The 23,204-nt window shown below is 38.5% G+C and overlaps 1 protein-coding gene across 2 annotated transcripts in view; it reads left to right on the plus strand.

The window, feature by feature from the left end:
- Positions 1 to 23,204, plus strand: part of LOC132900986 (E3 ubiquitin-protein ligase TRIM39-like) — a 145,725-nt gene that overhangs the window by 107,005 nt on the left and 15,516 nt on the right. Inside the window, exon 1 of one of the 2 annotated variants that reach the window (XM_060943455.1) lies at positions 22,787 to 22,871. The exons of the other annotated variant lie outside the window; for it this stretch is intronic. Coding sequence (XP_060799438.1) covers positions 22,808 to 22,871 — 64 coding nt within the window. The 5' untranslated portion in view covers positions 22,787 to 22,807. Of the gene's footprint in view, positions 1 to 22,786; positions 22,872 to 23,204 lie in introns of those variants that run through there. 2 annotated transcript variants of the gene reach the window in all.

The raw sequence follows: 23,204 nt of genomic DNA on the forward strand, positions 1-23,204 counted from the left end.
GGCTGCCAGCGCCGCCGCCAGGCGAGGAAGGGGGGTGGGGGGAGAGAGCGAGCTCTCTAGCAAACTGCCAGGACCCGGCTTATACCCACCTCCCAATCACCTGAGCAATTAGCCTACATCACACTGATGGCAAGCTCCCCCTGCAGGCCAAAGAGAGAAACAACAACCAACAGACAGACAGGACAGGACACGTGACAGACCCAGCACAAACCAGCTGGGGCGTCACAACAGCGAGGCCAAGATGGCGGCGGAGGGAACTACATGGTTCAGACCTCGCTCTGTCCTAATATCTTTTAAAAGCCGCAAAACTACCTTTTAAATTTTCTTCAGCTGAACACAGATAAAACAGAAGTAATTCTATTTGGAAAAAAAAATGAAAGACTCAAAATTACCACTATTCTTGACACAAAAGGGATGAAAACTAAAGAAATGGTTAAAAATCTTGGTGTTTTCATTGACAGCGAGCTAAACTTTGATAGACACATGAAAGCAATCACTAAAACGGCATTTTATCACCTAAAAAACATTTCCAAACTAAGAGGACTTATGTCAAAAAATGATCTGGAAAAACTAATACCTGCCTTCATCTCTAGTAGGGTTGATTACTGCAATGGCCTTTTCACAGGCCTGCCAAAAAAACCATCAAATGACTTCAGCTGGTTCAAAATGCAGTGGCTAGGGTTCTCACACGAACAAAAAGAACAGAGCACATTACTCCAATTCTAAGGTCCCTTCACTGGCTTCCAGTAAGCTACAGAATTGACTTTAAAGCATTGCTGCTGGTGTACAAATCTCTAAATGATACAGGGCCCAATTACCTCTCTGATATGTTGCAGCGGCCTAACCCAATCAGATCTACCAGATCGCAGCAGAAAAATTTACTATTAAAACCAGTTGTTAAAACAAAGTGTGGTGAAGCAGCTTTTAGCTACTATGCAGTACAGCTATGGAACCAACTGCCAGAGGACATTAAAAATGCTCCTGCTGTTGGCAGCTTCAAATCTAGGTTAAAGACCAAGCTGTTTTCAGATGCTTTCTGTTAAATAATTAATATTGTCTTTTTTTTTAATAATTTTTACTTTCTCTGCATGTTTTAAATTTACTTTAATTTTAACTCTATTCTATTTTATTCTATTGTGCTGTTTTTTTTCTCCTCCTCCTCCTATTTCTACTTTATTTTATTTCTACTATTGTTTAATTCTTATTTTCTTTTAATTCTTTTAATTGTTCTAGAATAAAAATAAAATTATTTTATGTAATTTTATTTCTCCATTGTATACTCTTTTTGTTTTTACTTCTGTAAAGCACATTGAACTGCTATTGTGTATGAAATGTGCTATATAAATAAACTTGCCTTGCCTTACAGTCGAAAAGTTTAGATGCAAGTGATGGCAAAAAACCCAGGTCCAACTAAGCGACCGTCTATTACTCCTGACTCGACTCCAACAAAATCTTCCAACAAGAAAATAATAATAATAATAATAATACATTTTATTTATAAGCGCCTTTCAAGGTACCCAAGGACACTGAACAGTAAAAAATAAATAAATAAAAAGCAAAACAATAAGATAAGAACCATAATAAAATCATGAGAAATCAATAATGATAACGTTATTGAAAATCAGAGAGAAAAGGCCAAGCTAAAGAGATGTGTTTTTAGCTGTTTTTTGAACGTGGACAGTGTTGAGCATTGGCGCAACGCTAGTGGCAGGGCATTCCACAGCTTAGGGCCATTAACACTGAAAGCCCCGTCACCCATAGAGCAGAGCCGAGAGTAAGGGACTACTAATAGGTGGACATCTGTGGAACGAAGATTTAGAGGTAGCTGATATGGAGTTAGAAGATTTGATAAACCGGGAGAAAAGAGCAATGGAACATGATGCTGCGGAGAGCATTATTGCTACACTGAAAATGGCTATCGAAGCACAGGGAAACAGCATCGAAAAGAGTATCAGCGAATTAAAAGCTGCAATCAACTTCATTTCTGAAGATATCAAGGAGCTGAAAGGAAAGGTATCCCATACCGAAAACCGAGGAAGCAAAGCCGAAGAGAAAATCCAAATCCTCGAAAGCAAAGTGCTGGATCTGTCTCGTTACAAATGGAGATGGAATTTGCGTCTGTACGGCCTTAAAGAAGAAGACGGGGAGGATGCGCGCCAGAAGGTGACTGAAATCTGCCAAAACATGACGCCAAAATACCGTAAAAAGTTGCCGGAGGTGCTGGACTCGGTGCATAGGCTCGGTCAGAAACGTCAGATTGCATCTCAACCACAGCCCCGGACCATAATCCTACAGTTTATGATGAGGTGCTTTCGCGACATCATCTGGAAGGCTGCAAAGCGTTCGGAGTTCCTGGCGGAAAAAAGCTGCGTTTTAAAGAGGATCTGTCTCCCGAGGACCGAGAGCGTCGCAATCAGCTATGGCCACAGATTGAAAAGGCACGCAAGGAGCGGAAGACTGCTTATTTTGTTGGAGCCCGGGCGTTTGTGGACAGAAAGGAAATTAAATGACGCACTTCATGTAAGCTGATCTGGCCTGGTGTTTATAATGCTTAAGTTCGACTGTTTAAAAATGCACCTCTTATCCTACAATACTGTTGCTGCTGCGAACGCATGTATTGCACTGTTTTACACAGAGGAGTTCTGTTTTCACTGAAGTTTACTCGTTTTTCTCAGGGTGAAAAGCTAGTTACATTACAAAATATCTTCTTTAACTTTTATTTCTATTAATGCTCGAGGTCTAAAGGACAAGACAAAACGGAAAGCCTTATTTATTTACGCGAAAAGTTTCAATGCCGATTTTTCTTTAATTCAAGAATCACATTCTGGTTCTAATGACATCAGTTTTTGGAAATCGCAATGGGGGGATGATGTGTGGATGTCTCATGGGACAAATCATTCTGATGGAACTTTGACTTTGAAACACAAGTTCAATGGGAAAATTATTTCTTCAGTAACAGATTTGAATGGGCACTTTGTTCTGTTGGTTATTTCATTCAATGATCAGTTATTTTTACTGGATAATGTTTATGGTTACAATAACAAATGAGAATATTGCTTTAATGCAGTTACTGAATACCAAAATTGGGTTTTTAGTAAGCACTTTCCCAGATCTAAGAATTGTTTTAGGTGGGGATTTTAGTTGCTCCTTAAATGATGCTTTAGATAGATGGCCAATTAAAAATAATGATAATTTATATATGCTTGATTTCATAAATGAAATAGATTTGATTGATATTTGGAGACATAGGTATCTTGCAATCAAAGAATACACGTGGAAGAATAGGTCAGGCTCTTTCCAATCACGGATTGATTTTTGGTTAATTTCTGATTCCCTAATTCATTTTATTTCCTCAGTTAAAATTTTACCTACGTCCCTGACGAATCATAAGACGATCCTATTAGAGGTATGTATTTCTGCTAGGCAACAACCTAAGCGAGTAAGCTCATATTGGAAATTAAATAACCATCTTTTATCAAATGATTCACTGACTAAGGACATTAAAGCAAAGATATCTGAATGTTGGGAAAAGGCCTGTGCTGAAAATATCTATGGCAAGCATTGGGAATTTCTTAAGTTTGAATTAAGAACACTTATGAAAACAGGAGCTGAAATGGCCAAGAAACGAAAAAAAAGGAGGAATCAAATCTAATCTCTGAAATAATCTCCTTGTTATCTATATCAGATGATAATACCCATACGAAAAAAACAGTAAAGAACTTATAAGAATTTACCACTGTCTTAGTAGTAAATCCTTATAAATATAAGGATAAATCCTTATAAGGATTTATAAATATATATGCCATGTATGATTTACTCCTGAAAGTGGCCCCTTTTGCATTTTCCTCATACAAATTTTTTCTGAAAATCTAGTATGTATGAAGTGAACATTGTGCATGGTTTTTACAGATAATGTGTATGATGAATTACACCATCTTTGTATGCTTCATGTAATGTTTGTAGTTTTAAATTATATTTTACAGTTTAAAATGTATATGCCTTTTATATGTAAATCCACACAAACATATGTTTTTGTTTGAATTGTGGATGTATCGTAAAGGTATTCTATGATGGCTCTCTATGTTTTTTATATGTCAACCTACTGAAAAAGACAGGTTTATTGTATGGCTTCTTTAGGTTTATAGATGTTTTTATATGTCGATCAATTACTCATTCATCTCATCTCATTATCTCTAGCCGCTTTATCCTTCTACAGGGTCGCAGGCAAGCTGGAGCCTATCCCAGCTGACTACGGGCGAAAGGCGGGTACACCCTGGACAAGTCGCCAGGTCATCACAGGGCTGACACATAGACACAGACAACCATTCACACTCACATTCACACCTACGGTCAATTTAGAGTCACCAGTTAACCTAACCTGCATGTCTTTAGACTGTGGGGGAAACCAGAGCACCTGGAGGAAACCCACGCGGACACGGGGAGAACATGCAAACTCCACACAGAAAGGCCCTCGCCGGCCCCGGGGCTCAAACCCAGGACCTTCTTGCTGTGAGGCGACAGCGCTAACCACTACACCACCGTGCCATCTCAATCAATTACTATAAATGTAAAAATAGAAGAGTTTTTTTTGTATGAATTGTTCAGGTTTATCTATGTTTTTAAAATGTCAACCAATTACTGTCAGTGTAATGTTGACATATAAAAAACATGGAGAGCCATCATAGAAAAGCTTTACGATACATCCACAATTCAAACAAAAACATATGTTTGTGTGGATTTACATATAAAAGGCATATACATTTTAAACTGTAAAATATAATTTAAAACTACAAACATTACATGAAGCATACAAAGACGGTGTAATTCATCATACACATTATCTGTAAAAACCATGCACAATGTTCACTTCATACATACTAGATTTTCATAAAAAATTTGTATGAAGAAAATGCAAAAGGGGCCACTTTCAGGAGTAAATCATACATGGCATATATATTTATTTATAAATCCTTATAAGGATTTATCCTTATATTTATAAGGATTTACTACTAAGACAGTGGTAAATGGCTTCAAATTTTACAACTAAAACTAGACAAAATGTATACTCAGAAAGCAAAGGGGGCCTTTGTACGTCCTAGGCAAAGATGGAGAGAAGAGGGAGAGAAAAACCAGTTATTTTTTAAGTTGGAGAAACGACGTCATAAAGTTAATAGCTTAACAAAACTTCATTCAGATGGAGTCATTACAGAAGAGCCTCAGAAGATTTCTGAAATTTGTGAATTATTTTATAAGAACTTATATAGTTCTAAATTATCAATAAATGATATGGAATGTTTCTTTAATTCTTTGGGTGATATTAAAACCAAGTTATACTACTAAAACATCATGTGATGCTTTAATCACATTAATGGATATCGAAGATGCTATTAAACAGCTGACGCTTAATAAGAGTCCTGGGACAGATGGTCTGACATCTGAGATATACAAAATGTTTTCTTAGGAGTTATCCCCCTTTCTGCATAAGGTCTATCTGGAAAGTGTTGGTCATGAAAAGCTCCCTCCTTCTTTAACCCAAGGCATAATTACTTTGATCCCCAAACCGCAAAAAGACACCTTACTTTTAGATAATTGGAGACCAATATCACTCCTAAATATTGATTATAAAATTATTGCTCTCTGTTTAGCTAAAAGACTTTAAAAAAACTCTCATGATATCATTGATGAGACACAATCTGGGTTCATGTGTGGCAGGCATATAACAAATAACATTCAAGTAGTACTTGATCTTTTAGATGACTCAGAGTTAATAGAAGAAAATAGCTTTATTCTTTTCTTGGATTTTTATAAAGTGTTCGATTCTATCGAACATCAGTTTATGTTTAGGGCACTGGATGTATTTGGATTTGGTGACATGTTTATAAAATCTGTTAAAACTTTATATGCCAACACAAATAGCTCAATTAAACTTCCTTTTGGCACAACCAAAAGATTTAATACTAACCATGGAATACGTCAGGGTTGCCCAATTTCAGCATTTTTATTTCTTCTCCCTATGCAATTACTCTCTATTCATTTTAAAAATAGTGATGTAATGGGGCTCTCTATTGCTGGTAACATACTGTCCATAACTCAACTGGGCTCAAGTTAAACATTTCTAAATGTGAGCTTCTGCCAGTCAAAGAATGCACGGATATTGTTATCTCAGGAATTCCGGTAAGATACAGTGTCAAATATCTAGGTATTATAGTAGAGAAAGACAAATGTAATGGACTATCAGTTAATTTTAACCTCCTTATAGACTCTGTCCAAAAGAGATTCAATCTTTGGCTTCAAAGAGATTTGTCCATAACTGGAAGATCTTTAGTTGCTAAAGTTGAAGGCCTCTCCAGACTTCTATATGCATCTATGGCTCTTGATGTATCTAAAAACTTACGGACAAAATCATCTTTGATTTTATATGGAAAAAGAAAATACATTACATAAAATTGTGTTATAATAAACAAACTGCAATCAGGTGGTCTTAATGCTATAGACTTCACATCTTTGAATTACTCTTTTAAAATTAAATGGATTAAACTTTTCTTTAAAAACCCCAATTCAATCTGGAATTGCATTGCTACCCAAATATTCAATTCTCTTGGAGGGCTGAGTTTTTTTGCTGAGATGTAATTATATTATCTCCAAGTTACCTGTAAAGCTGTCCAATTTTCACAAGCAGCTTTTACTTTCCTGGTCAATGATGAAAACACAATTTCTCTCCCCACAAATATTTCATTTGGAATAATCAAGAAAATATATTTAAAAATAAGTCCTTATTCTTTAAAAGATGGGTTGATGATAATATTGGACTTGTTAAGTCAACTATTGAATGAAAATGGTCAACTGTTCACTTATGAAGAATTTCTTTCAGTCTATGGTTTCCCTGTTACACCGAGGGAATTTTCAATTGTTTTTGATGCAATACCAGAAGGTGCTAGAAGATTGTTGATGTCTGCCCCAAAGGCTTAAATCTTAATAATTTTTTATATATGTCATATCTGCACTCTAATGAGTGTCAAAGCTACTAATCAATGTGTTAGGAATATCATCCATAGAGAAATTGTGTCCAAACCACCAGCCATATACTATTGGAATAACTTGTACAATGACATAGACTGGAAAAGTACTTGGGTCTTATCAAGGAAATTTCTTCTCACGAACAAAAGTACGAGAGGTTACATTTAAATTGCTTCACGGATGTTATCCTGTCAAGTCTAATCTAATAAAATATAAGAAAGATATTGACACACAATGCTCTTTCTGTGGTAATGCTGAAGAAACAATATCCCACTTATTTTGGGATTGTACATACGGTCATATTTTCTGGGTTGATTTAAATAACTTCATAAATACTAAAATTGACCACTCTTTCAAAATTAAAATTCAATATATATGTTTTATTTGGCCTTATGAAATCTGAGAAAATAACCATAGACAAAATGTATTATCAACCTTCTTTTAATGCTCGCCAAGTTTCATATTCATTGTACAAAATTTCTAAGTCAAAGACCAGATGTTATTGTTTTCAAGGATGTATGTTCTTCATATTTGGAAAGCCTAAAACACTCCACTAACCCCAAAGGTATTAAAACCAGAACATTTTGTGAACGTTTTGATATATCATTAAATCTCGAGCCCCTCGTTTTTTTCTTCTTTTTCCTTCTTATTTTTCTATTCTTGGAATGTAAAGTTATGTAAGGTAACTCTTTTTGTCCTGATATTTTGTAATATGTCTGTATATAGTGATATATACTGCGTCTCAAAAAAAAAGGGGGGGGGGGGCAGCCAATAGTGACTTTCCTTACTGAGGATTTGGTTAAACGTCAAAAATATAGTCACACTTCCACAGTCTGAAGTTACCTCAGATCATTATCTCATCTCACTCAAACTATGTCTGAGTAATAATATATGCACCTCACCACGCTACTGTATTAAACGTACATTCACGTCAACTACTGCACAGAGGTTTATAAATGATCTCCCAGAGTTATCAACTTTGACTGGGTCACTGTCAGCCCCTGCAGAACTCGATCAGGCAACTGAATGCTTAGAGTCAACGTTCCGCCATACTTTAGATAATGTAGCTCCACTTAAAAGGAAAATGATCAGAGAGAAAAAATTAGCACCCTGGTATAATGATGACACTCGCACATTAAAGCAGACCACTCAAAAATTGGAACGTAAATGTCGTCAAAAAATTGGTAGCGTTCAAATTAGCGTGGAAGGAGAGCTTCTTGAAATATAGAAAAGTTCTTAGTGCTGCTCAATCAACATATCTCTCCTCCCTAATAGAAGATAACAAAAATAATCCTAGATTCCTATTTAATACTGTAGCAAAATTAACCAGGAATAAGTCCACTATAGACACATGCACACCTGCAGTATGTAGTAGCAATGACTTCATGAATTTTTTTTTAATGACAAAATTGAAAATATCCGACAAAAAATTCAAACTACTAATTTAAGGTCAGACAACGTAAGTGACCCTGTAGTGAACAATATAACTGTATCAGATCAGCAATTAGAATATTTTACTCACCTTAGAGAAATTAAATTACTTTCATTAATCTCCGCATCGGGCGGCACGGTGGTGTAGTGGTTAGCGCTGTCGCCTCACAGCCAGAAGGTCCTGGGTTCGAGCCCTGGGGCAAGCGAGGGCCTTTCTGTGCGGAGTTTGCATGTTCTCCCCGTGTCCGCGTGGGTTTCCTCCGGGTGCTCCGGTTTCCCCCACAGTCCAAAGACATGCAGGTTAGGTTATCTGGTGACTCTAAATTGACCGTAGGTGTGAATGGTTGTCTGTGTCTATGTGTCAGCCCTGTGATGACCTGGCGACTTGTCCAGGGTGTACCCCGCCTTTCACCCGTAGTCAGCTGGGATAGGCTCCAGCTTGCCTGCGACCCTGTAGAAGGATAAAGCGGCTAGAGATAATGAGATGAGATGAGATGAGAATCTCCGCATCAAAAGCTTCAATTTGTATGCTAGATCCCTTACCTACACGTCTATTCAAACAGATAATACCTGAAGTAATTGGACCGGTTCTAAAAATAATAAATTCTTCTCTTAGGATCAGCTATGTACCCAAATCCTTTAAACTAGCAGTTAAACCCCTGATTAAAAAACCTGACCTTGATCCCTGTCAGCTGTCCAATTATCGGCCAATATCAAACCTCCCCTTTATCTCCGAGATCCTTGAAAAAGCTGTGGCACAGCAGTTATGCTCATATTTACATAGGAATAACATCCATGAAACGTATCAGTCAGGAATTAGACTTCATCATAGCACAGAGACGGCTCTGGTTAAAGTAGTAAACGACCTACTGTTGGATTCTGATCACGGCTGTGTCTCGCTACTTGTGTTGCTTGACCTTAGTGCAACATTTGATACCACTGATCATTCCATTCTTCTGGATAGACTAGAAAATGTTGTGAGAGTTAAGGGAACGGCCCTCTCCTGGCTCAGGTCTTATTTAACTGATCACTATCAGTATGGGTGGCATGGTGGTGTAGTGGTTAGCGCTGTCGCCTCACAGCAAGAAGGTCCGGGTTCGAGCCCTGTGGCTGGCGAGGGCCTTTTTGTGTGGAGTTTGCATGTTGTCCACGTGGGTGTGCTCCGGTTTCCCCCACAGTCCAAAGACATGCAGGTGAGGTTAACTGGTGACTCTAAATTGACCGTAGGTGTGAATGTGAGTGTGAATGGTTGTCTGTGTCTATGTGTCAGCCCTGTGATGACCTGGCGACTTGTCCAGGGTGTACCCCGCCTTTCACCCGTAGCCAGCTGGGATAGGCTCCAGCTTGCCTGCGACCCTGTAGAACAGGATAAAGCGGCTAGAGATAATGAGATGAGATGAGACTATCAGTATGTTGATGTAAATGGTGGATTTTCTAGTTCTAGACATACTGAGGGAAAGTTTGGTGTTCCGCAAGGTTCTGTCTTGGGTCCACTGATTTTTTTCTTTATATCTGTTACCTTTGGGTGATATTATTCAAAAACATTGTATTAGTTTCCACCGTTATGCTGATGACACACAGTTGTATGTTTCTGCAAAACCTGATGAGAGACACCAGCTTAATAGAATTGAGGAATGTGTAAAGGACATTAGACACTGGATGCTTATTAACTTCCTTCTACTTAACTCTGACAAGACTGAAGTATTTGTATTCGGACCACATGCAGCTAGAAGTAGGTTTTTCACTTCGATAACACATCTATAACATTACCCAGATTGCTTTCTTTCATCTCAGAAATATTACTAAGATAAAAAAATTTAATGTCACTTCACGAAGTAGAAAAACTAGTTCATGCTTTTGTTACCTCCACGTTGGATTACTGTAATGCCTTACTGTCTGGATGTTCCAATAAGTGCGTACAGTGGTGTTTGAAAGTTTGTGAACCCTTTAGAATTTTCTATATTTCTGCATAAATATGACCTAAAACATCATCAGATTTTCACATCAGTCCTAAAAGTAGATAAAGAAAACGCAGTTAAAGAAATGAGACAAAAATATTATACTTGGTCATTTATTTATTGAGGAAAAGGATCCAATATTACAGATCTGTGAGTGGCAAAAGTATGTGAACCTCTAGGATTAGCAGTTAATTTGAAGGTGAAATTAAAGTCAGGTATTTTCAATCAGTGGGATGACAATCAGGTGTGAGTGGGCACCCTGTTTTATTTAAAGAACAGGGATCTATAAAAGTCTCATCTTCACAACACATGTTTGTCGAAGTGTATCATGGCATGAACAAAGGGGACTTCTGAGGACCCCAAAAAAAGTGTTGTTGATGCTCATCAGGCTGGAAAAGGTTACAAAACCATCTCTAAAGAGTTTGGACTCTACCAATCCACAATCAGACATATTGAGTACAAATGGAGGAAATTCAAGACCATTGTTACCCTCCCCAGAAGTGGTCGACCGACAAAGATCACTCCAAGAGCAAGGCATGTAATAGTCGGTGAGGTCACAAAGGACCCCAGGGTAATTTCTAAGCAACCGAAGGCCTCTCTCACATTGGCTAATGTTAATGTTCATGAGTCCACCATCAGGAAAACACTGAACAACAATGGTGTGCATGGCAGGGTTGCAAGGAGAAAGCCACTGCTCTCCAAAAAGAACATTGCTGCTCATCTGCAGTTTGCTAAAGATCACATGGACGAGCCAGAAGGCTATTGGAAAAATGTTTTGTGGACGGATGAGACCAAAGTGGAACTTTTTGGTTTAAATGAGAAGCATTCTGTTTGGAGAAAGGAAAACACTGCATTCCAGCATAAGAACCTTATCCCATTTGTGAAACATGGTGGTGGTAGTATCATGGTTTGTGCCTGTTTTGCTGCATCTGGGCCAGGACGGTTTGCCATCATTGATGGAAGAATGAATTCTGAATTATACCAGCGAATTCTAAAGGAAAATGTTAGGACATCTGTCCATGAACTGAATCTCAAGAGAAGGTGGGTCATGCAGCAAGACAATGACCCTAAGCACACAAGTTGTGCTACCAAAGAATGGTTAAAGAAGAATAAAGTTAATGTTTTGGAATGGCCAAGTCAAAGTCCTGACCTTAATCCAATCGAAATGTTGTGGAAGGACCTGAAGCGAGCAGTTCATGTGAGGAAACCCACCAACATCCCAGAGTTGAAGCTGTTCTGTACAGAGGAATGGGCTAAAATTCCTCCAAGTCTGTGTGCAGGACTGATCAGCAGTTTACCAGAAACGTTTAGTTGCAGTTATTGCTGCACAAGGGGGTCACACCAGATACTGAAAGCAAAGGTTCACATACTTTTGCCACTCACAGATCTGTAACATTGGATCATTTTCCTCAATAAATAAATGACCAAGTATAATATTTTTGTCTCATTTGTTTAACTGGGTTCTCTTTATCTACTTTTAGGACTTGTGTGAAAATCTGATGATGTTTTAGGTCCTATTTATGCAGAACTATAGAAGATTCTACAGGGTTCACAAACTTTCAAGCACCACTGTAAACAAGCTCCAGTTAGTTCAAAATGCAGCAGCAAGAGTCCTTACTAGAACTAGAAAATATGACCACATCACCCCTGTCTTATCCACATTGCATTGGCTCCCAATCAAATTTCGTATTGATTATAAAATATTACTATTGACCTTTAAAGCACTGAATGGTTTCGCACCACAGTACCTGAGTGAACTTCTGGTCCTCTATGACCCGCCACGCCTACTTAGATCAAAAGGTGCAGGCTATCTGCTGGTACCTCGTATAATGAAGGCTACATCAGGGGGCAGAGCCTTTTCTTACAAAGCCCCACAGTTATGGAATAGCCTTCCAAGTAGTGTTCGGGAATCAGACATAGTCTCAGCATTTAAGTCTAGACTGAAAACATATCTGTTCTGTCAAGCCTTTTGTTAATGGTGTTTATGAGGTAAAGGTGTAGATCTGGAGGGTCCTCAGACATAGTGTTTTGGTAAACTGGGATGTATGGATGCTGTCAGTCGCCAACTCACTTGCTCACTCGAGTTTGTTGGCAGTGTAGTGGCTGCTGCTTTATGTCCCAGGGCTCCCTCATGCCTGTGTTACCTTCTGGCTCTCCCCTTTTAGTTATGCTGTCACAGTTAGTTTTGCCGGAGTCCCTGCTTGTACTCAGCACAAAATGTATACTGTTCCTACTTATTCAGGTGATATTGGGCATACCCACCAACAACCTGTGTTTTCTCTCCCCCCATCTGTCCCTCTGAGTTGCATGTCAATCCTGAGATCAAGATGCTGACAACTTCTGCTCCTTGGACCTGCCTGATCCATCCTGATGCTCTATGTCCTGCTGGAGTCTCATCACATTGCTCCTGCAGAGGACAGCCCCATATGGACAGTTGAAAGTCACACTTGGAAGACGCTCTGGACACTTACAGTAATGCTTTTATGGCTGAGGACTACAGTTGACTTGCTAACTTCAAGTCTGCAGTTGTCATGAACAGTTTTGCACTCAAGTTTCCATCAATGAAGATTTATAACATCAACGAAACTGACTTCATGTTAAAACTGTTAATGTTCTATTTATGTTGTCTGTTGTTGCCCAAATGAGGATGGGTTCCCTTTTGAGTCTGGTTCTTCTTGAGGTTTCTTCCTCATGTCGTCTGAGGGAGTTTTCCCTTGCCACCGTCGCCACAGGCTTGCTCATTGGGGATAGATTAGGGATAAAATTAGCTCATGTTTAAACTCATTCAAATTCTGTATAGCTGCTTTGCAACAATTGTTTATTGTTAAAAGCGCTATACAAATTAACTTGACTTGACTTTACCTTCAAAAACGAAAGAGCTTAATTTTAATTTTGTTCATAATATATATCCCGGGCGGCACGGTGGTGTAGTGGTTAGCGCTGTCGCCTCACAGCAAGAAGGTCCTGGGTTCGAGCCCCGGGGCCGGCGAGGGCCTTTCTGTGTGGAGTTTGCATGTTCTCCCCGTGTCCACGTGGGTTTCCTCCGGGTGCTCCGGTTTCCCCCACAGTCCAAAGACATGCAGGTTAGGTTAACTGGTGACTCTAAATTGACCGTAGGTGTGAGTGTGAATGGTTGTCTGTGTCTATGTGTCAGCCCTGTGATGACCTGGCGACTTGTCCAGGGTGTACCCTGCCTTTCGCCCATAGTCAGCTGGGATAGGCTCCAGCTTGCCTGCGACCCTGTAGAAGGATAAAGCGGCTAGAGATGATGAGATGAGATGAGATATATATCCCTCAGGTGAACTCCTGAGACAAAGATTCAACTTTGATCAAAATAATTGCACATTCTGTGACAATGAAATAGAAAGCATGGATCACTTATTTTTCTTCTGTCTGTATAACGAGACCTTTTTGGTGTGACATGTATGATTGGTTCGAAGCAAAAATCTATTTTCTTATCAGAAATGAGGATACATTTGGAATAATAATGGAGGATCAAGAGACTGAATTTCTCTTAAATATTTTAGTTATTCTGGACAAATGTTATCTTCATAAATGTAAATATATTACAACACAAATCTTCTTGATTTTCTTTGAGAGAACTATCATATTACAAATCATTAAAATTAATGAAAAATAAAACAGAGCAGAAACTACTGAATATTATTAATGTCTTAAACTTGTTAGAAATGACCCCTTAGTTGTGTTTTTTTTTTGTTCAGTTAACATTGTGTGCTCTTTTTGCGCTTGCCATATATTATTGTACATTTCCTGCCTCAATTAAAAAAAAAAACAAAAAAAAAAAACAAAGTAAATAGTGGTGTATTTCATGTGACAGCACCCCCTAGAGGAGACACACAACTTACATGAAGTATAAAAGCTTCACACTGCGGAAGCGTCGAGGTCGAACTTCCGGTGTGGATTTGATCCAGAAGTGAAAATCAGCCTTAACAGAAGCCTCACAAATCAGATCAAATACATTTATTTGTTAAAGTCACAGGGTTATACGATAGTACAATGTTGATTTCTCTGTAATGTTTCAGAAATCTCAGTGAAATAAAAAAAGCAGAAAATTATTCCACATATCACCTTTAATTCAAGGATTTTAGCAAAAACATCACAAACATTTAGGAATTACAGACATTTTTACACATTTACTCCATTTTCACAGGCTCAAAAGTAATTGGACAGACTGAAATGCTTATAAATATAAGGATTATTTTTAATACTTGGATCATTATCCAGGGGCAGCACGGTGGTGTAGTGGTTAGTACTGTCACCTCACAGCAAGAAGGTCTTGGGTTCGATCCCAGTGGCCAACAGCGGCCTTTCTGTGTGGAGTTTGCATGTTCTTCCCGTGTCCGCGTGGGTTTCCTCCAGGTGCTCCGGTTTCCCCCACAGTCCAAAGACATGCAGGTTAGGTTAACTGGTGACTCGATCTAAATTGGCCGTAGGTGTGAATGTGAGTGTGAATGGTTGTGTGTCTCTGTGTGTCAGCCCTGTGATGACCTGGCGACTTGTCCAGGGTGTACCCCGCCTCTCACCCATAGTCAGCTGGGATAGGCTCTAGCTTGCCCACGATCCTGTAGGACAGGATAAGCGGCTACAGATAATGTATGGATGGATCATAATCCATCTGTACTGAAACTTCAAAGTGATTCTCTTTGGGTTTTTTTTTCATGTACAGATATAAAATAAGCTTTAAAAAAACAGATACATAACTGACAATCACACATTTCATTCAATTGAATGATTGTGGAACTTCATTACAATTCAAATATTAAAGATCATTTACAGTTCACACTGATATTAAAATGATCAATAACATTTGTTAAAATGTTATTCCACTGTAAGACATTTAAAAGGACATGGGATGATTATTTGCTGCCTTCCAAATGCATCCATCTCTGACACCAAAGACAGCATTTTGAAACTCATGTCCGAGCATAAAACTATCAAACGTATTGTTGTGCATGTTGGAGCAAATGATGTTTTCAGAGAACAGCTGTTTGTCCAAGATGGTTTCAGAAAACTTTTTTCTGATCTCTATAAGACTGGAATACAATCTTTTATCAGTGGCCCACTCCCTGCAAGGGGAAGCTTTGCATTTACTCGACTCTTCAGTCTTAACACCTGGCTTGGAAAAACTTGTTTTTCATCTGGTATGAACTTCATAGACAATTTTAACCTTTTCTGGAATCGCAGAGAATTCTTCAAGCCAAATAGTACTGAACTCAGCTGGATTGGGACCAAAGTTTTAGCGGATCATTATAGACTCACTCTACACCATGCAATTTTCTCTCAGCCAACATTGAGGAAAACAGTTGATAAGATGTCGCAGACTGACCTAGTTACAAATATCAACAATACCTCTGCAAAGCCAAAACAATCATCTATGCAAGTCTTCACCAAGGACACACAGCCATCTGGGGCAGACTGCCAAGAACCATCTGGGGCAGACTGCCAAGGACATCAACAATCACATGGAGAATGTGAGCATGCGATTCCATCATGCAATTCCATCCAGATTGAGGACCTGACCAAAGACAATCATGCCAAGGCTGCATCATCCACATCTCGACCCCATGCAAGTATCACAGAGACTGTCAGGGAGACAGTCACCACAGAGACAGTCATGGAGACACTTACAAAGACCTCACCAAAGTCTCGCTCTTCTGACTTTATTGTACCATCTCCATCTCCCCCCTGCATGGATTTCCCTAAAAGTATGCAGAGACTGCTGCCAATGGCTACACTCTCTTTTTCCAGCCCAAATCTGTCGCGACAAGCAGTGTACCCAGTTCATCAAACATCAACCAACAGACTGAACTGTGTTCGCCCAGGACTTTCAGCTGGCTACCAATCTTTTTCACCATCTAAAAGATACATGACATCTCCAATCCTTCCACCCTCAAACCAAATGGAACATAGAGAGAGTCTTGTATGATGTGCTGGGGGTCCCTGCATTGGGTGTAGTTTTGAAAACAAGCTGGGACCCAGTATGCCTATGCCATTCTCTATTCCTGTGTTGATAAGAAATAGAAAACATAGAGCATATTTAACCCAGGGGGTAAACCAGTCTAGTCTCCTTCCTGTTTCAAAACAACATCAGAGTGCCCAAGCGGATATTACTTCTAGACTTTCTGTAAAGCTAGCTCTTCCGAACGTTAGATCACTTTCAAACAAGTCATTTTTAATTAATGATCTTATCTGCAAACACAATCTTGATTTTTTGCTTCTAACTGAAACTTGGCTGGATCAAGCAAATAGTGCTACCACCCTTATTGAAGCAGCTCCCCCAAATTTTAATTTTATGAATGTTACCCAACAGAGGAAAGGTGGATGGATCGCAAATATATTCAAAGTCTCTTTTCAATGTAAACAATCCTCACTTGGTGATTTTACATCCTTTGAACACTTATGTGCACTTGTTACATGGTCTCCAAACATATTGTTATTAACTATTTACAGGCCTCCGAAACATTCAGCCAAAGTTTTTCTGGAAGAGTTTGGTGAACTGTTGTCAGTCATTTGCTTAAAGTTTGACTGTCTTATTATATCTGGGGATTTTAACCTGCATGTAGATAATCCTGAAAACACTTATGCCAGAGAACTACTTGCACTTATTGACAACTTCAACCTAGTACAACATGTACAGGGGCCGACCCACTCTCATGGTCATACCCTTGACCTCGTCATCACAAAGGGTCTTACTGTTTCTACTACTGTTGTTGACCTGGCCTTATCTGATCATTTTTGTGTTTTCTCTGATGTTTCTATGTCTCCTCACATTCAGAACAGCTCAACGACTATGGGTAGGAGAGTCATAAATGACAACACATATGTTCTCTTTGAGCAAGCTCTCTCTTGGATCTCAACCAAAATGTCAGACTGTGTAGATGATTTACTGGAAATTTTTAATTTAAATATGACCCAAATTATGGATGATATTGCTCCATTCAAAATCAAAAGAGTCAATGACAAGCAGAAAGCACCATGGAAGCAATACCCAGCTGTTAAACTGCTAAAGAGAGAATGTAGAAAGACTGTAAGAAAATGGCACAAATCTAAACTTCACATCCATTATCAAATCCATAAAGAGATGCTTTGTAAATATAATTATGAAATTCATAAAGCAAGACAGTCTTTCCTCTCCAACATCATCACCAGGAATATGAACAATGCCCGTGTGCTATTTTCAACAGTAGAGAAGCTAACTAATCCCCCACCACAATTAGCACCTGAACTTCTCTCAGTTAATAAATGCAATGAGTTTGCATCCTTCTTCAAAGGTAAAATTGATAAAATACGGCAGAATATTGCTCATAATATATCTCAGTTGCAAATAATTGAAAAGCTGCAATCACCAGTGACACAGACAGATAACTTCAACACAATGTCAGAATTTTGTTTAATTGATTATGAGACTCTTGAAAAAACTGTACAAAATCTCAGTTCTTCAACATCTGAATTGGACATTCTGCCCACCAACTTTTTTAAGTCTGTTCTTCATCTTATAATTACAGATGTGCTTCAAATCATAAATACATCCCTAGAGACTGGCATTGTTCCTGTGTCCCTGAAAAAAGCCGTTGTAAAGCCCCTACTTAAAAAGAATAATCTGGATGCTTCAGTATTAAACAACTACATGCCAATATCAAATCTACCATTCATCGGGAAAATCCTTGAAAAAATTTTCTTCAATCAATTAACTGCCTTCTTGATATCAAACAGCTGTTTTGATAACTTTCAGTCAGGATTTCGTGCCAATCATAGCACTGAAACAGCGCTGATTAAAGTTATAAATGGCATACGTCTTAATACTGATGCAGGCAAAACATCGGTCCTGGTGTTACTGGACCTCAGTGCAGCTTTTGATACTATTGATCACAACATACTGCTATATCGACTTGAACACTGGGTTGGGTTGACTGGTAAAGTTATCAATTGGTTAAAATCATACTTTAAAGATAGAAGCTTCTTTGTTACCATGGGAAATTGCACCTCAACATCAATGTCCTTGACCTGTGGTGTCCCCCAGGGGTCGATTCTTGGACCATTACTATTCAACTTTTATATGCTCCCACTTGGGCAAATTATCAAGAACAACTCAATTTTGTATCACTGCTATGCAGATGACACCCAAATTTATTTTGCTCTATCACCTAATGATTATACCCCCCTTGAATGTCTCTACCAGTGTATCGACCAAATCAACAACTGGATGTCACAAAATTTTCTTCAGCTGAACACAGATAAAACAGAAGTAATTCTATTTGGGAAAAAAGATGAAAGACTCAGGATTACCAGTATTCTTGACACAAAGGGGATTAAAACGAAAGATATGGTTAAAAATCTTGGTGTTTTCATTGACAGCGAGCTAAACTTTGACAGTCACATGAAAGCAATCACTAAAACGGCATTTTATCACCTAAAAAACATTTCCAAACTAAGAGGACTTATGTCAAAAAATGATCTGGAAAAACTAATACATGCCTTCATCTCTAGTAGGGTTGATTACTGCAATGGCCTTTTCACAGGCCTGCCAAAAAAGACCATCAAACGACTTCAGCTGGTTCAAAATGCAGTGGCTAGGGTTCTCACACGAACAAAAAGAACAGAGCACATTACTCCAATTCTAAGGTCCCTTCACTGGCTTCCAGTAAGCTACAGAATTGACTTTAAAGCATTGCTGCTGGTGTACAAATCTCTAAATGGTACAGGGCCCAATTACCTCTCTGATATGTTGCAGCGGCCTAACCCAATCAGATCTACCAGATCGCAGCAGCAAAATTTACTGGTAAAACCTGTTGTTAAAACAAAGTGTGGTGAAGCAGGCCTAACCCAATCAGATCTACCAGATCGCAGCAGCAAAATTTACTGGTAAAACCTGTTGTTAAAACAAAGTGTGGTGAAGCAGCTTTTAGCTACTATGCAGTACAGCTATGGAACCAACTCCCAGAGGACATCAAAAATGCTCCTGCTGTTGGCAGCTTCAAATCTAGACTAAAGACCAAGCTGTTTTCAGATGCTTTCTGCTAAATTATTAATATTGTCATCTTTACATGTTTTAAACTCTTAACTTTTACAGTCTCTGCATGTTTTAAACTTTACTTAACTTTTATTCTATTTTATTCTGCTGTTTTTTTACTGAACTTTTACTTCATTTTATTATTTTATTTCTACTATTGTTTAATTCTTATTATTTTTCTTCCCCATTTATTTCATGCAATTTTATTTTCTATTGTTTACTGTTTTGCTTTTACTTCTGTAAAGCACACTGAACTGCCACTGTGTATGAAATGCGCTATATAAATAAACTTGCCTTGCCTTAAAAGCAGCTGCTGATGTCTGTGTGGATAAAATTGAACAAACGTGTTTCTCCTTTCAAAAAAATACAAACATTATTGTTTTATTTAGAACTAAAAATGTTCCTTAAAAATACAGCATGACCAAAACAAGTGTGAATCAGGAATAAAATAATTGCAGCATGTGATCATGAATGAATGAAGTCTCCATTTGGGCCAAATGCTGCCATCTGCTGGGACAAAGATGAAATGACGTGGCCCACGATCTTCTCCGATAATCACGATAATCTGCAGGAGAAATAAACCACATTATTGTTATTTCATGTGCAGTTTGAATGACTATAAATCCACATGAGCAGAGGTGAAGTCAGGGAGGCGGAGACAAACTGCACTGTGATCATATGAGGAACCGCCCCTTTATCAACCCCTACAAAGGGAACAAGGAAGGGATTAAAGTCAAAGTGAAAGCAGTTACAGCTCACATCGAGAAGAAAGCCTTATTTTCACATTAATTTCTGAAATGAACTGCAGGATTTTCACCGACTCTGAAATATAAACACAGACAATTCTCACTCCCTGAAAAGAGGCGAGTAAAATAAAGGTATGTTCTTCAGTGAATGTTTTATAGTTCAGAGGTTTTGTCAGTGTGTGATTTATCAGGATAAACTGTATATGTTAACAATGTCAGACAGAGACAGAGTCTCTAACACACTGCTGAAACACTGACACTGAAATACAAGCTGATTATAAGTGTTTTTATTGAGTTTAGTTTAAAAACTGTGTCTTTAATGATCAGTGATCAACCGAGACAACAAAGCTGAAAAACAGGTTTAAAGGTTGCTGTGTTTTATTAACTGCTCAAAACTAAACTGATTCCAGCATGAACACTGAAATACAAGTTAAAATACAATTATACCTTATACTTGATGACCTAATTTCCCAACTGTGTGAGCTGTGCTGAATTTACTGGATGAAAGGTGTGTGTGTGTGTGTGTGTGTGTGTGTGTGTGTGTGTGTGTGTGTGTGTTAGAAGTCCAGAGGTGATCACTGGGTGAAACCAGTGGCGGCTCCTGAATTTTTTTTCAGGGGGGGCAATTTTCCCCCGTTATGTCTACACGGACCGTAAATGTCCACAGGACTGAAGTAAATTGACCTAGGTAGCAAATCAATTGGCCGAACTTGTTTTTGCCTGGTAAATTCAGATATCAATACAGACAATATCTCTTCTCTCCACTAGGTGGCAACACTAAACAAGTTAAGGTGGCAAACTAAGGTAGCCTAGTAAACTAGACCCACCCGCCTAGCGGCCAAAAATATTTTTGCCTACGAGTGGCAAATATTCACATTTAGTCTGGCTTGCCAGGCTAAAACTAAGGGAGATTCATTGTGAAGCCTTCAAAGCAAAACATTTGGCATCACAATCAATTAATATTACATTACTCATTTATTTTCTCATATTATTCCAGTATTCTATAATAATTAGACACAAATTCTTAATTATAAACATATTCTAATTTCTTCAATTCTAAAGAATGCAATTAAAGTGGCAGGATATAAATCCAAAACAAGTGTTTATTTAAGTTTTGAAAAAGATGAAGAAAAGCATAACCATCAAACAAACATGTGCAGCTTAATTATGTTTTTTATATGGAATTGCACCATTTTAACAACAAATAATTCTAAATAAATTCTGCAGTTTTTTTCCCAAGAATTCCTCCAGAAAGCCATGCCTTAAAAGGAAATTTAAAGTATTACAAGCATGTCAATGAACACAAAAGGCTTTAGTTATTTAGCTATATACACACACAAGGTTAAACAAGGTTTTGTAGTCAGTGCAACTTGGCTTAACAAGTTGGAAAAAAGGTAAGGTGCTGCTGGCTCCAATGAACACACATACTGTACAATATATAAAAACTGAAAATATGCTTAATTTACACCAAGTCAGAGAGAACTTGAGGCTACTGAAATATTCCAAGCATGGCAATGTTAAACTGCCATTGGTAAAACAAAAACATGGCAATGTTAAACTGCCATTGGTAAAACACACACAAAAACAACTTTTGCCTAGTAAATTCAAATATCAGATATCACTGTACCGTCTGCTGTGCTACTTCCAGGGTGGAAGAGAACGCAAGGGTAGCAAAAAAGAGCATTGACTACATCACAGCCAGCTAGCCAAGTTTTGCGGTGGCACCAGTTCTTGTTAAAACCTCTTGAGTAGGTCTTCTCCCCCTTCGTAGACACTTGCTTGATGTTTAAATTCGGTCTAGGAGGTCCTAGCTGTTTGATTGCCGTTTTCTCCTCATTGGTACGACGACTAAAGGGAACTTCTTTCAGAGACGCTATCGTATTGTTGCACTCAACACTCGCCGCCATCTTCATAGAATGTTCACACATTTCCCACGCAAGTTGCGTTTTCCAGCCCAAAATTATGTTCAAAACCCGCCAAAATGCACTTAAAACCAATCTGGCAACACTTGCGCGGCGCAACAGGCGTATGACGTAAGCACGCTGCTTGTGCGAGCACATAAAACCTAATAGAAAATGCATTGGGAGCATGATTTTCGAAAAAAACGTACGTACCATTAGTGTCAATGGGAAATTTTGGGGCAAATCTGAACCTGACAGAAATCGCCCCAAAAGGGCGTGGCTACACCAGGCGCGACCTTAGCCTGATTGGACAATGACATTACTGTTGCCGTGGTAGTAGGAGTAGATAAAAAAAAAATCTCCATCCCTGTTTGGGAGTGCGTCGCCCAAATCGCCCCTATTAACGAGCCGCCAGTGGGTGAAACATAAACACTTATAGAAACATATCAGTCAGTGAGAATCTGTGAATGATCCAGTTCCTGAGCTGAGAGCTTTGAGAATGATCAGTGAAATCCTGTGTTTATTACAATCTAATGAAGATGAGAATGTTTACGTGTGTTTTATATCACAGTCTAAATGCTTCCAGTGTCATTGCTAAGGTTTAACACTGCAGACAGGCCTGTGGAGTCAAACAGACTAATCAGTAACACCTCATACTGTTACATGTGTGAACTGAATGATGTGATTTCTGACTGAAAAGGTTCAAAACACAGGAGGAAGAAAATGGCTGAATCTTCATCACCAGCAAAAGACAGAAGGAGCAGCAGGGAAGAACCACCTTCATCATGTAAGTTATACAGCTCATACATGATTGTTTATGTTTATTAAATAGTTATGCAGCAGTAAGTTACTGTTTCTGTCATAACAACTAATTCACAGGGACTTGTACTGCATGGTGGATGAGCTACATAATTTAATGAAGGACTATTATGAAATTTTGGCTGAAATGAAGGGTTATAGAAATGATCTCAGTGAATGGTTTCATTGTTTTTCTGGTGATTTTGTGCCACTTTTCATATCACACTTGTGTTATAATGCAGGAACATCTTAGAAAGCCAGTTATTGATGCTGTATATTGACATTGTGTATCTGTGGAGGATATTTTAGACATTATGTATTT

This window comes from Neoarius graeffei, chromosome 1 (assembly GCF_027579695.1).
Source record: "Neoarius graeffei isolate fNeoGra1 chromosome 1, fNeoGra1.pri, whole genome shotgun sequence".
Taxonomy (NCBI): domain Eukaryota; kingdom Metazoa; phylum Chordata; class Actinopteri; order Siluriformes; family Ariidae; genus Neoarius; species Neoarius graeffei.